Below are 13,977 nucleotides of genomic sequence, written 5' to 3' on the forward strand. Positions count from 1 at the left end.
GCTGGATTAAAAACTTAAAAAAAGATCTGATCATCTGAGCAAAGCTAACGTTCTCCATGCTGCTGCAAAGATTTTACTGAATTTTCTCAGACTCTTGTGTGACACATCTTTTTTACACCTATCGCTTACAAAAGAAAAAATATCCGGATTTTTGTAAGTGCTTCACATTCAAATCGCTGAAATGAAGCTCCCACATCTAAAAATACATATTACATATTAGGATCCTACTACAGAATTGAGGTGTGTGAATATATGCAGAAAGAATCATTGTAAAGAGTTCCGCTTCCACCAGACTTTTCCACTGGCAAACAGGATTGATCAGGCACATAATCAGTTGGTGTCACCTGACAGCACCAAGATGGAACAGCTTGCCCAGAGTTCAGAACTGGTATAAATTTCTGAGCATGTGCAGCTCTTCCCATGTGCAGTGATCTTAGTCCCTCAGGTTTTTTTTTTTCTGCTCTGCCAAATGGATTTGAAAATACAACTGTCTCATTGTTAAGAGTTTTTTTTTTTGCCTCATATTTTTCATCTTTTTCTTTAAGGAAATAAGTTATTTTATTAGTTTTTGTTATTTTATGGCAATGTCCCATCCAAAATCAGGGTTCTATTCTTGCCTGTGTTGGAGAGAGATCTAGAACTTCAGCAAGTGCCTAATTTGTCTAGGCCCGGACTATAATCAAGCTGACTACAAGCATTGTGGAAGGATGTTTCCACGAGACAGGAAAGGCTGCCAGAACAGGCTCTGAAATCGCTCTGAAGAAGAGAAAAGACTCTGACTTGCTCAGAAGGAGAAAACAAGTAGGGCATTCTCTGCACAGAGATTAATTGAAGCTGCATATTTCAGCACCATCTCCTCAGCGTTAGATGCCCCTTCCTCCCTGCGCAGTTCAGCCACAAAGATGCAGTACCTGTTGTTTAAATTTGTATAAAACTTCTTGGAGGTTTCCAGGCCCAAAGTAAAGCTGTCCTTTAAATTCTGAGGATAAGGAATCCTTGACAGTTCTTTTTTAAAGCACCAGGGAAGTGCAAACATCTTAGTGAAGATGTCGCTTAAAGCACTTCGAAGCCTAGACTTGTTCACTATCGAAGAGACTTCAGCTGGACTGTTCAGAACAGTTTCTTCCTCTGTCAACACAGTCATCGTGACAGACCAGCACAGATCGCAAACAGAGTATTCCAGTGCAAAATTCATTGTGCTCTAATAGTGCAGATCCAGTGCAGGCAGTCTCTTGCCCCTCAGTTGAGAGGCAGTCATCACCTGTATAATGGGTTATTGATTTAAACTGCCTTTATGAAGAGATTCTCCCAAGATGGTGTACAGCAGATACAGTTTGACATAAAACTTATTTTGTTATCAGCAAAACAATAGTAAAAATGACCAAATGTAAGCATAAATACAAAAATGAGGTAAACTGGGATACAGGCAAATTGAATCCTAATAATAGGAATAACGTGATCCAGTGTCAGAAATATGCATATTAAAACAGCACAGTAAAACAATCATACAAATGATACATCATAATATACAAATGAAACATTTTAATAGAGTATATTAAAAACATTCCTCTAACATGATAAACATGATGTCAACACAATACAGATCTGTCAATCAAAAAAATCCAAAATTTGAGGAAAAATTGTAATCACCAATGCTATAACCTCAAAAAATTGTATTCATATTTCTAATGGGCCATCAGAAGTATTTCTAGGCCAAATATAGCAAACAGTAGTTTCGGCATTTTAATACTTTGGTCCATAGAATCACAAAACATTTTAATTATATTTATTAAAAATATCTTTATTCAAAAATATAAAATCAAATATGTTTGGAAAGTCACCACAAGTGTATCATTATTAAGGTATAAAATAGTACTTATTTCAAAAATATATCGCGCAATAATCGATACAATTGTATTTCAAGCAACTGCTCTGCATCAGGGTCCACTGTTCATTTAAAGTTCCTCGGAAAGCTTGAACTGATCTAACAATTAAGAGAAATTACAGAGCACATCCAAGGACATGGATTACTGAGACCAAGTCAGCATGGCTTTTGTGTGGGGAAATCTTGCATGACCAATTTACTTCAATTCTTTGAAGGAGTGAACAAACATGTGGACAAAGGGGAGTCGGCTGATATTGTGTAGCTGGATTTTCAAAAGGCGTTTGACAAGGTACCTCATGAAAGGCTACAGAGGAAATTGGAGGGTCATGGGATAGGAGGAAATGTCCTATTGTGGATTAAAAACTGGTTGAAGGATAGGAAACAGAGAGTGGGGTTAAATGGGCAGTATTCACAATGGAGAAGGTTAGTGGGGTTCCTCAGCGGTCCGTGCTAGGACCGCTGCTTTTTAATATATTTATAAATGATTTAGAGATGGGAGTAACTAGCGAGGTAATTAAATTTGTTGATGACACAAAGTTATTCAAAGTCGTTAAATCGCGACAGGATTGTGAAAAATTACAAGAGGACCTTACGAGACTGGGAGACTGGGCGGCTAAATGGCAGATGATGTTTAATGTGAGCAAGTGCAAGGTGATGCATGTGGGAAAAAAGAACCCGAATTATAGCTACGTCATGCAAGGTTCCACGTTAGGAGTTACGGACCAAGAAAGGGATCTGGGTGTCGTCGTCGATAACACACTGAAACCTTCTGCTCAGTGTGCTGCTGTGGCTAGGAAAGCGAATACAATGTTGGGTATTATTAGGAAAGGTATGGAAAACAGGTGTGAGGATGTTATAATGCCGTTGTATCGCTCCATGGTGCGACCGCACCTTGAGTATTGTGTTCAATTCTGGTCGCCGCATCTCAAGAAAGATATAGTAGAATTGGAAAAGGTGCAGCGAAGGGCGACTAAAATGATAGCAGGGTGGGACGACTTCCCTATGAAGAAAGACTAAGGAGGCTAGGGCTATACAGCTTGGAGAAGAGACGGCTGAGGGGAGACATGATAGAGGTATATAAAATAATGAGTGGAGTGGAACAGGTGGATGTGAAGCTTCTGTTCACGCTTTCCAAAAATACTAGGACTAGGGGGCATGCGATGAAACTACAGTGTAGTAAATTTAAAACAAATCGGAGAAAATTTTTCTTCACCCAACGTGTAATTAAACTCTGGAATTCGTTGCCGGAGAAAGTGGTGAAGGTGGTTAGCTTAGCAGAGTTTAAAAAGGGGTTGGACGGTTTCCTAAAGGACAAGTCCATAAACCACTACTAAACGGACTTGGAAAAATCCAAAATTCCAGGAATAACATGTATAGAATGTTTGTACGTTTGGGAAGCTTGCCAGGTGCCCTTGGCCTGGATTGGCTGCTGTCGTGGACAGGATGCTGGGCTCGATGGACCCTTGGTCTTTTCCCAGTATGGCATTACTTATGTACTATATATATCTCTATTTAATATATTAATGCAACCCTTAGCTTGCCATTTGGAAAAACTTAAACTGCAGTTTTACATCCATGCAGACATTTCTGTTGTTCCATTTACACCAGGAAATTTGCTTCATGAACAAAATCTTCTCTGCTGTTTATCAACGGTAGAAACATGGGTTTAAGCTTTTAAGCTAAAGTTGAACAAGGATGAAACTAAATTTTTATGGGTTGGCCCACAGGACTTGATAAGATCTAGTCCTGTATTTGTACTGGGAGATCTTGAAGTTACTGTTTCCAAGATTCTAGGAGTGGAAATGGATTGTTAATTTTCCTTAAGCTACTGGGTCAATAAAGTAGTGAAGAATTCTTTTCATCTTCTCAGAAAATTGAGGTCTATTCGTAAACTTTCTGATCAGGAGATGTTCCGTTTGATAGTACAAATCTTTAATTCTTTCTCAGTTGCACTATTGTAACTTCATATATTGGTTGTATGAAGAATCTAAACGGTAAGTTGCAAAGGGTACAGAATGCGGTCGTATGAGTCCTTTTTGTGGCACATAAACATTATCCCATTCCTTCATTGATAAAACAACCACACTGGCTACCGATGCAGGCCAGATTAGAATTTAAGGTGCTGACACATATCTGACAGCATATCTGTCAGATCATGTCTCGTTTTTAAACGGAAATGGTTTAAGAGCAGCTAGAAATTATTATTCACTTGCTTTTCCTGCTGTTAAACAAATAAAGGCTTTTTGTCCCCCTTAAGGCGTCTTTTTCTTATCAAGTCGCAACTTTTTGGAACAAGTTGTCTCTTTCTCTTAGGCAACTGGATAATATAAACTATTTCGAAAATTGTTGAAAACCTTTCTTTTTACAAAGTATTATAACCATGAATGATTACTGTTATGATTTTATTGTATTTGATATATTCTGTTTCATTTGGTATGTAACTTCTTGAATAAAGCTTCAGTGTCTTGGATTGTAACCCACACTGAGGGCCCCTTTTATAAAGCTGCGGCAAAAGGGGGCCTGTGCTGGCAGCACGTATTTTTGACACGTGCCAAGGCCCCCTTTTACCACAGCGGGTAAAAGGTAGGTCTTGCTTTTCTGCAGGAAATGGCCGTGTGACAAGTAAAGCACTTGCCACATGTCCATTTTGGGAGGGGGGGAGCCCTTACCGCTACCCATTGAGATGGCAGTAAGGGCTCCCGTGCTAACCTGGTGGTAACCGGGCAATACACAGCACTGCCCAATTACACACCGGTGCTACAATGGGGGTAGGAAGTACTGCTGGGCTGCTGCGGTAGCCCAGCAGTAGTTCCTTTTTAGCGAGCGGTAAGCCCGCATTGGGTTTACCGCCGCTTTGTAAAAGGGTCCCTGAACTGGTTGGTAATTGGGGGATATATGATTGTAATAATAATAGTAATAAAGCTTTTTCAGGAGGTTTAAATAAAGAAATGGGTGGCATGAAGAGCATCACATCCCAGAGAAAATGGGCTCTCCCTTGTGCTGGGCAGAGGAACGCTTCACGGCATTATTGTCAGTCCATGTGGCCAAAGTGGAAAATGCAGGGCCGCCGAGAGGGAGGGGCAGGGGGGACAAAATTCCCCGGGCCTGGGCCTCCAAGGAGGGTCCGGCGCTGGGGTCTGTCTCCTTCTCATGCTGTCAGGCTGCTGGCGCTGCAGTCCCCGGTCTCACCTGTCTGCCCTCGGCTTTGTTGACAACCTCCCTCCGTTCACCACCGGGCTCCCTGCATTCAAATCAGCAGCGCCTCACCTCCATGTGAAAGTGGCAGATCACCTCCCTTTGGGCCTTCCCTCACTGTGTCCCGCCCTCGTCTGATGTAACTTCCTGTTTCCGCGAAGGCGGGACATAGGAAGGGCATGAAGGGAGGCAATCTGCCGCTTTCACACGGAGGTGAGGCGCTGCCGATTTGAATGCAGGGGGCCTGGTGGCGGACGGAAGGGGGCTGGGGGTGGACGAGTGGAGACTGAGGACTGCGGCGCCGGCGGCCTGAGAGCAGGAGAGGGAGGCGACAGTGGTAGCGATTGGGGGGGCCCCGGGGGCGGCCTTGCCCCGGGCCCAGCTCAGTCTCTCAGCGGCCCTGGGAAAATATGCAGGCAGATTTCTTGAGCTGAAATGTGATGTAAAGTGGTGGTTGGTGAACTTGGCATTCTTCCACATTGTTCAGCGGTGTGGAAGTCTGATCATAGATTTCATGGCAGCTGTAGAAAAGTCAAGTGTCCAAATTCTTCAGCCAAAAGAAGGAACATTGCTCAGAGGGTCTAGACGCTTTTATGCAGTAGTAGCCTTGGAAAGAAATGCTGTATGTGTTTCCACCATGGTCGCTCATGGGCAGAGTAATTCGGAGGGCAGTGTGCCACCTGGGCTTCACAATCTTAGTGGCCCCAGATTGACTAAGGAGGCCATAGTATTTGGATCTCATCAGGCTGAAAATGGAAAGCCTGTTGCTGATCCTGGCAGCTGGGGTTGTCTTCTTTCAAGGACTAATCCAGATGCGGGATGCATTGTCATTCAGTCTTAAAGCTGAGCTCTTTAAACAGCAAGGCATTGGAAAAGAGGCTGTTGTAACCGTGTGATTGTAACTTTGTTACAGTTGAGGAAGGTTCCACTTTTCAAACTTATGGCTGAATGTGGAAGATCTTTGAGATGTGTCAGAATCATGGCCTTTGTTTCTTTGGGGCATTTCTTCCTGAACTTCTAGCCTTTTTATAGGGTGTTAGCATTGATTTCCTTATGGATTTAGGTGATGGCCATAGCATTTTTTAGGGTTCTATTCAAGGTAGTCTCTTGTCAGATGGTGAATTTGTTTTTTGAGATGTGAGACATCTATGGCCTCCTTGGCATCCGCTAATGCCTCCATGGAACCTTAATCTTATCATCTCCGCCTTAGTGAACCACTTCAAAACACTTCTTTAAAGGACCTAATGCTGAAGGCAGTGTTTCTGGAGATGATAAGCTGGGAAGGAGGATCTTGGAGTTGCAAGTCCTGTCTTGTCAGGAACCTTTCTTGGTGATGATGGAGGACTGAGTGGTGATTCAGCTGGTACCTTCCTTGTAAAAAGCAGCATTTCTTTTTCATGTTAATCATATGGTCTTAATGTTGTTAGTTTTGAGACATGAAGGGTCACAGTGACTTAGAAGAATTCCATTGCTTATATGTGCGTAGGACCCTTCGGAGCTATGTAGGGTTCTGTAGAATCCTTTTTAGGTAGGAGATTTCTGTAGGTCTGATCATTTTTTTGTGCAGTACAGTTGGCCCAGGAATGATGAGCAGCCTCGAAGGTGGCTGTGGCCTGGTGGATTAAAGGGATTGTTGTATCAGCATACATTGCTCAGGGTCACGTTGGGCTATGAGCACATTTCACCAGGGTGCAGGTACCATCTTGGGCACAGTTTAGTTTGGTTTTACCAAAGGAAATACGTAAGACAGGCACTTGGTTGTCGCTGCATTCTTTGGTGCAGTGTAATCCATTGGATGTTCGGGTGAAACGGAATGCAGCCTTTTAGGCCATTTGTATGCTATTAGAGCTGGTTCTGGAAGCCTATTCGAACTTCTTACATAGAGGTCCTGTTAATTTATTAAAGAGGGTAATTTTATATTATTAGCTCTTTTTTCCCTTTCATTTTTTTGGGGCATTTTTACTTACTTCTCAGCTTTACTTCACTCCCTCTCCATTCTCCTTTTCCTTCCATCTATTCAGCCTCTTTCCCCTTCAGTCTTCCCTACAAGCCCTGCTGCTGTCTCTGCAGCAAGTTGCTCTTCCCACTCAGTTCTTCATCTCTGAAGCCACTTTCTCCTCCTGCTAATCTTCTTTTCCTTCTCATAGTCAGTGTCTCTTTGTCCCTCTCCACTATTCGATGGCCTAACAGAAGATTACAGCATTGGACTATACATTGTTCCTCCCTTGGAGTAGTTCAAAGTATTGACATTTAGGTGTGGGAGTCCAGAATTTTTCCATCCCAAGACTATGACTTTTTGTTTTAGTCTATTATGCCTTTCCCCTGCTTTGTATTTATCATCTACAGTGTGCCCTTTTTTAATCAAGAATGCTTAATTTCAGGACTCCAGCAAGAAAGAGAGAACCCAAGGTGGGAAGTAGGACTTGACCTGACTACTATGGTTCCTCCAGGCAGAGGTGACCTTTTAAATGGACATTTCACATGGAAAGGGGATGCCATAAATTAATGTGATATTTATATTGAATAGAAGAACTTGATAGATGTTCTCTTACAAAATTACCCTATGTGTGAAGTCCAAAAAGGAGGATCCCAGAACCAACCCCAAAAGCATGCAGATGTCCACACACAAATTTACACATGCTCCGCACGTACATCACAACCCTGCCTCCGCTTCACATAAACAATATGAATTAGACTATTGTAGATACAGATTTTTGGAACTTTATGATTTTTATACTATGCAGGAAAAAATTCTGCACAAGAAATCCCTAAAGCAACAGTGAAATAAAAACTCAGCCATCCTGTATTTCTGAGCTGTCCATATTTTTTTTTTATTGGTTTGACTGTTCCATCAGTGTTTTTATGCTAAGGAAAGGTAAGAGCCAACTTGGTCAACTTTTTTTGCTGTAATTGTTGTGCCATACCTTTTCCTCCTGTGTGTCATGAGTATTTTCCTATTTTAATACTTTTCCTAGGGTTCGAGATAAGTCCCCTTCACCGCCTCCATTGTCAGAGACACCCAAAAAGAAGCATGGACGAGCCTATCAGAAAATCAGGTCTGTATCCCAGAAGCTGCATTGGGAGTGTCCTGTCCCTCTCCAACCTTCCCTTCAGTCCTTGAGAACTGACAAGCATATTTACACACATTGTTGGGTGAGAGGAGTCCTATACCTGTTTTATTTGTAGTTGCTGTGAATTGTATGATACAGTGAGTTAGTTTTTAAAATAAGTCAGTAAAATAAATTTACAGTGAGAGGGTACTTGTATTTAAGAGCTGACTGTGGCTTAGTTGAGATAGTTCCTCTCTCTAAAAACTGGCAAGAGTTGTGCTTTGATTACAGAGGCTAGGGGGTGACAGGTTCTGTTCCTGAGAACGAATAGTATCTTTGCTTACAGTTGCATAGGCAAGTGGGTGAGAGTGTTCTTGTTCTTGAGTGCTGACAGTGGGGTTTTTTTGTTTTTAATTTTTATTGCATAGGGCAGTGGATCAGACATTGAAGGATCTGGATAAGGTCATGTCGCCACGTAAGTCATCCTCGCAGGAGGAGAGTGACGGTGATGTTATCTTTGTCGATGCAAATGTGTCACAAGAGATCACCATCAAAGTGCGCAGGCGGTCCAGTCTCTTCCGTATTAGTCTTCAGATGGTATGTTGACTACAAAATGATCACTGTACATTCCACATCTGGCTGTAGATTGTATTTGTTTATACACGTAACTGTGTATGTTACACGGCAGACTATGGTGAGTTACGAGCAAATTACTCCATTTGTGAAAGTCGGCAGGATGATTTGATGGGAGGCTATTGTTTAGGGGTCTTCCTTGATAAAGCTACATAGCGAAACATGTGCCGTGTTGGAAGAGGCCCCTGAGCCGACTAGATTTAACATAATACTTTCCCTATCATCAAGCCGATCAATCCATAGACTGGTGGGTTGTGTCCATCTACCAGCAAGTGGAGATAGAGAGCAATCTTTTGCCTCCCTATATGTGGTCATGTGCTGCCGGAAATTCCCCAGTATGTTCTCTATCTCAGCTGGTGTGTGGTCGCACAGCAGCAGCTCTGGCTAGGTCTTCAAGCCTAATTGTTTAGGTTTTGTTGAGTACCTAGGGTTGAGGGCTCTTCGTGAGCAAGTGCAAACCTGGTGGTGCCAGGTCCCTCTTTTTCTCCCCCCTCCCGCTGGCTCCGTTTAAAAAAAAAAAAAAAAAAAAAAAAAAATTTTAAAAACGTTCAAAAAGGACATCCATTTGCAGCTGCTCACTGGAACAAGTCGTCGCTGCTTGGAGGAAGAAGCAGGTAATTTTTACCTTTTACTAGCGGGCAGGGGGTTCCCCGAACGGTCTCCACGTGGCTATGGCCTCGGAAGGCAAGGGCGCGAAAAGACGCACCCCGGAACGCGTTCGCGCGCCTAGCGGGGAAGCGGGGGACTCGAAGGTAGAGTCGACTTTTTTGGGCGCCCTTTTGGAGCCGGGAGAGTTCCCCGGTTTTTCCTCCGGTGCGGCGGCCTTTCCCGCCTTAGGCGCCCATCCCCCGCTGGCTGCCCTTCCGATCGTGACCGGCCACGCTGCTCGGACGGCGTCTTCTTGGGCCGCCCTCGAGGGGGGAGACGTTAACAGCTTGGTCATCCTTGACTCGGGCGACGGTAAAAAGTCGGCAAAATTAAAGTGCCATTCTTCCCGCGCAGCTCCATCTCGGAGTTCGCGCCAGAAGCCATTTTGGACGCGCAACACGCCTCTCCCCCGCTCCTGGGAGCGCAGATGGAGGGCGCCTCTAGGGCCGCGGCACAGGCTGCAGAAATGCACAGACTGGGAGGTTTCTCCCCTGAGTTCATTTTGCTGCTGCATCAGGCCTTTCTTATGCAGAACACTGCCCCTGCTCACCTCTCTGATAGGGGTGGTGAGGCCTCTATGTTTAAGCGCCCTCGGGTGGATTTTCCACCCCCGGGGGACTCGGTCTCCTGTGGTGTGAATGACGGCAGCATGTCTGAGTTCTCCCAGAGATCCTTAGCAGACTGTATGGAAGAGACTGATCCTCGCTCAGATGGAGCGGACGACCCCTCTGCTGCGCGGCTTTTTCGCTCAGAGGATTTGCCCAACCTGCTTGTGCAGGTCATGAGCATTTTGAAGATTGCCTCTCCGGAAGAAGGCCCTCTCTCAGCCTCTACTGGCTTCGCCATTATACTGGGAACGAAGCGCCCGCCTAGAACCTTCCACGTTCATGAAGCCATGCAGACCTTAATTTCAGCGCAATGGGATGCCCCTGAAGCGAGCCTGAAAGTAGCCAGGGCTATGTCCCAACTGTACCCCTTGCCTGAGGGGGAACGGGAAGCCTTTGTCTGGCCCACGGTAGATTCCTTAATCAGTGCCGTGACTAAGAAAACGGCGCTGCCGGTGGAAGGTGGCACTGCCCTGAAGGACGCTCAGGACAGGAGAATGGAGGCAGCCTTAAAGTCGTCCTTTGAGGCGGCCGCTCTGAGTTTGCAAGCCTCCGTTTGTGGCTCCTACGTGGCTAGGGCGTGCCTGACTGTTTTGCAGCGGGCTTCCCCCTCGGATCCTTCCTGGAGGGCGGAATGGCCGACCCTGGAGTCGGGTTTGGCCTACTTGGCAGACTTGCTGTATGATGTATTGAGAGCCTCGGCCAAAGGTATGGCTCAGACGGTCTCTGCGCGGCGGTGGCTCTGGCTTAAGCACTGGTCTGCTGACCATGCCTCTAAATCTCGCCTAGCCAAGTTGCCTTTTAAAGGCAAGCTGCTCTTTGGGGAAGAGCTGGACAAGATCGTGACGGAGCTCGGCACGTCCAAGGGCAAGAGGTTGCCGGAGGTCAGGACTCGGGCCGGCAGTGCCCGTCCTGGTTCCTCTAAGGGTCGATTCCAGGAAGCCCGTCGGTATCGCCCGGGCAAGTCGGCCTCCTCTGCCTCCGCTTCCTTCAAACGGAACTTCTCCCCCAAGCAGCATTCCTTTCGCAGGGACCGCCGTCCCGGAGGTTCGTCCTCCGGCCCGCCCCCAGGGTCGCGTACCCAATGACGGGGACCTGGTCCATGGCCCAGTGCAGATAGGAGGAAGGTTGTCCTCGTTTCTGGGCGAGTGGACCAGGGTAACTTCAGACGCTTGGGTTCTGGAAGTCATCAGAGACGGCTACAAGCTAGAGTTCTGCCGACCCCTAAGAGACGGGTTTGTAAACTCTCCTTGCAAGTCCCAGGTCAAAGCAGCTGCCGTGCAGCAGACTTTGAACAACCTGATCCGCCTGGGCGCGGTGGTCCCGGTGCCAGTAGAGCAGCTTGGCAAGGGGCGTTACTCCATTTACTTTGTGGTGCCAAAGAAAGAAGGCTCTGCTCGGCCTATTCTCGACCTCAAGGGAGTCAATCGGGCCTTGAAAGTTCGGCACTTCTGTATGGAGACCCTCCGCTCCGTAATAGCTGCGGTGAAAAAGGGACAATTCCTGGCCTCCCTGGACATCAAGGAAGCTTACCTACATATTCCCATCTGGCCGCCTCATCAGCTTTCTGCGTTTTGCAGTACTGGGCCGACACTTCCAGTTCAGAGCCCTCCCGTTCGGGTTGGCTACAGCTCCGCGGACCTTCTCCAAAGTAATGGTGGTCATCGCGGCCTACCTCCGCAAGGAGGGAGTGCAAGTCCATCCCTATCTGGACAACTGGCTGATCCGAGCCCCTTCCTATGTGGAGTGCGGGAGAGCTACAGACAGGGTCATTGCTCTTCTGAGCTCCCTGGGATGGGTCATCAACTGGGAGAAAAGCCAGCTGCGCCCGACTCAGTCCCTGGAGTATCTGGGAGTTCAATTCGACACCCAAGTGGGCAGAGTGTTCCTGCCAGACAACCGGAGCGTCAAGCTTCGGACCCAGGTGGACCAATTCCTAGCCGCCTCCTACTCTTCGAGCTTGGGACTATGTGCAGCTGTTGGGCTCCATGACGGCCACGATGGAGGTAGTGCCCTGGGCCAGGACTCATATGAGACCACTACAGCACTCTCTTCTGCGGCAGTGGACTCCAGTCTCGGAGGATTACGCCATACGCCTTCCTTTGGATCCAGCGGTGCGAAAGGCGCTGAGCTGGTGGCTGAGGCCAGGCAAGCTGTCCGCAGGAATACCTCTTACGACCCCGGAGTGGGTTGTCGTCACGACGGACGCCTGCTTGACGGGTTGGGGAGCCCACTGCCTGGGACGGACAGGGCAGGGGCTCTGGTCTCCTGCAGAGACGAAATGGTCCATCAACCTCCTGGAACTCCGAGCCATTCGGTTGGCGCTTCTAGAGTTTCTCCCGGTACTGGTGCTGAGGCCTGTGTTGGTCCTGTCGGACAATGCCACGGCTGTGGCCTATGTCAATCACCAGGGAGGTACCAGGAGCGCCCCTCTAGCCAAGGAGGCCATGAGGCTATGCCTGTGGGCGGAAGCGAATCTGGAACAGCTGTCGGCGGCCCACATTGCGGGAGTCATGAATGTCAAGGCGGACTTTCTCAGTCGCCATACCTTGGATCCCGGAGAGTGGCAACTGTCTGCTCGGGCGTTCTTGGACATCACGAAACGCTGGGGCCGGCCGAGCCTGGATCTGATGGCGTCCTCGGCCAATTGCCAAGTGCCGCATTTTTTTCAGCAGAGGACGGGACCCTCGATCTCTGGGAGTCGATGCTCTTCTCCAGCAGTGGCCGGCACAGGAGCTTCTCTACGTGTTTCCGCCCTGGCCCATGATGGGCAGGGTGCTAGGCCGGGTGGCAAAGCATCCGGGCCGGGTGAGCCTGGTGGATCTGGATTGGCCCAGACGTCCCTGGTATGCGGACTTAGTCAGACTCTCGGTGGACGGCCCTCTCCGGCTGCCAGCGGAGCGGGACCTCTTACATCAGGGTCCCGTGGTGATGGAGGATCCCTCCCCCTTTGGTCTTACGGCCTGGCTCTTGAGCGGAAGCGGCTGAGGAAGAAGGGCTTCTCAGACAAGGTCATCGCCACTATGCTGAGAGCGAGGAAGCGCTCTACTTCTACCACTTATGCCAGGGTTTGGCATACCTTTGCATCGTGGTGCGAGGCAGGCTCTGTATCGCCCTTCACTGCTCCAATATCTTCAGTGTTAGCGCTCCTGCAAGAGGGGCTGGAGAAAGGCCTGTCGCTCAGTTCGCTGAAAGTCCAGGTGGCAGCTCTAGCTTGCTTCAGGAGTTGTCGGAAGGGGGCTTCCCTGGCTCCACAGCCAGATGTGGTACGCTTTCTCAAAGGAGTTAATCACCTGCGCCCCCCTCTGCACTCGATAGTGCCTACGTGGAATCTCAATCTGGTGCTATGGACCTTGCAGAAGCTGCCCTTCGAGCCCTTGCCAAGGGCATCGCTGAAGGATCTGACGTTGAAAGCGGTTTTCCTGGTGGCTATCACATCAGCCAAAAGAGTTTCCGAGCTCCAGGCGCTCTCGTGTAGAGAGCCGTTCCTGCGATTCACTGAGGCAGGAGTATCGATTCGCCCAGTGCCTTCCTTCCTGCCCAAGATTGTTTCTCGATTCCATGTGAATCAGCAGCTTTACCTACCCTCCTTTCGTAGGGAGGATTACCCAGAGGAGTACCCTGCACTCAAATACCTGGATGTTAGACGGGTCATCATCAGATACTTGGAAGTGACCAATGATTTCCAGAAGTCGGATCACCTGTTCGTGCTGTTCGCAGGCCCTTGTAAGGGTCTGCAGGCATCTAAGCCTACGGTGGCACGTTGGGTCAAGGAGACAATCGTGGCAGCTTATGTGGCGGCAGGGAAGATTCCGCCTATTCAGCTGAAGGCACACTCTACTAGAGCACAAGCAGCCTCGATGGCGGAGTCCAGATCTGTCTTCTTGGAAGAGATTTGCAGAGCGGCTACTTGGTCGTTGGCTCATACCTTCTCACGACATTACCGCTTGGATGTGGCTGC

The 13,977-nt window shown here is 47.7% G+C and overlaps 1 protein-coding gene across 4 annotated transcripts in view; it reads left to right on the plus strand.

Annotated features, from left to right (window-relative positions):
- NFATC2IP (nuclear factor of activated T cells 2 interacting protein) overlaps nt 1-13,977 on the plus strand; it is an 84,582-nt gene that overhangs the window by 36,677 nt on the left and 33,928 nt on the right. For all 4 annotated transcript variants that reach the window (XR_003942775.1, XM_030209105.1, XM_030209103.1 and 1 more), the window contains exons 5-6: nt 8,056-8,136; nt 8,559-8,727. Coding sequence is in view for 3 of the 4 variants with exons in the window: in XM_030209105.1 (XP_030064965.1) it covers nt 8,056-8,136; nt 8,559-8,727 (250 nt within the window). In the remaining variant the exon portion in view is untranslated. The remainder of the gene's footprint in view (nt 1-8,055; nt 8,137-8,558; nt 8,728-13,977) is intronic.

Source organism: Microcaecilia unicolor, chromosome 7 (genome assembly GCF_901765095.1).
Source record: "Microcaecilia unicolor chromosome 7, aMicUni1.1, whole genome shotgun sequence".
NCBI lineage: Eukaryota > Metazoa > Chordata > Amphibia > Gymnophiona > Siphonopidae > Microcaecilia > Microcaecilia unicolor.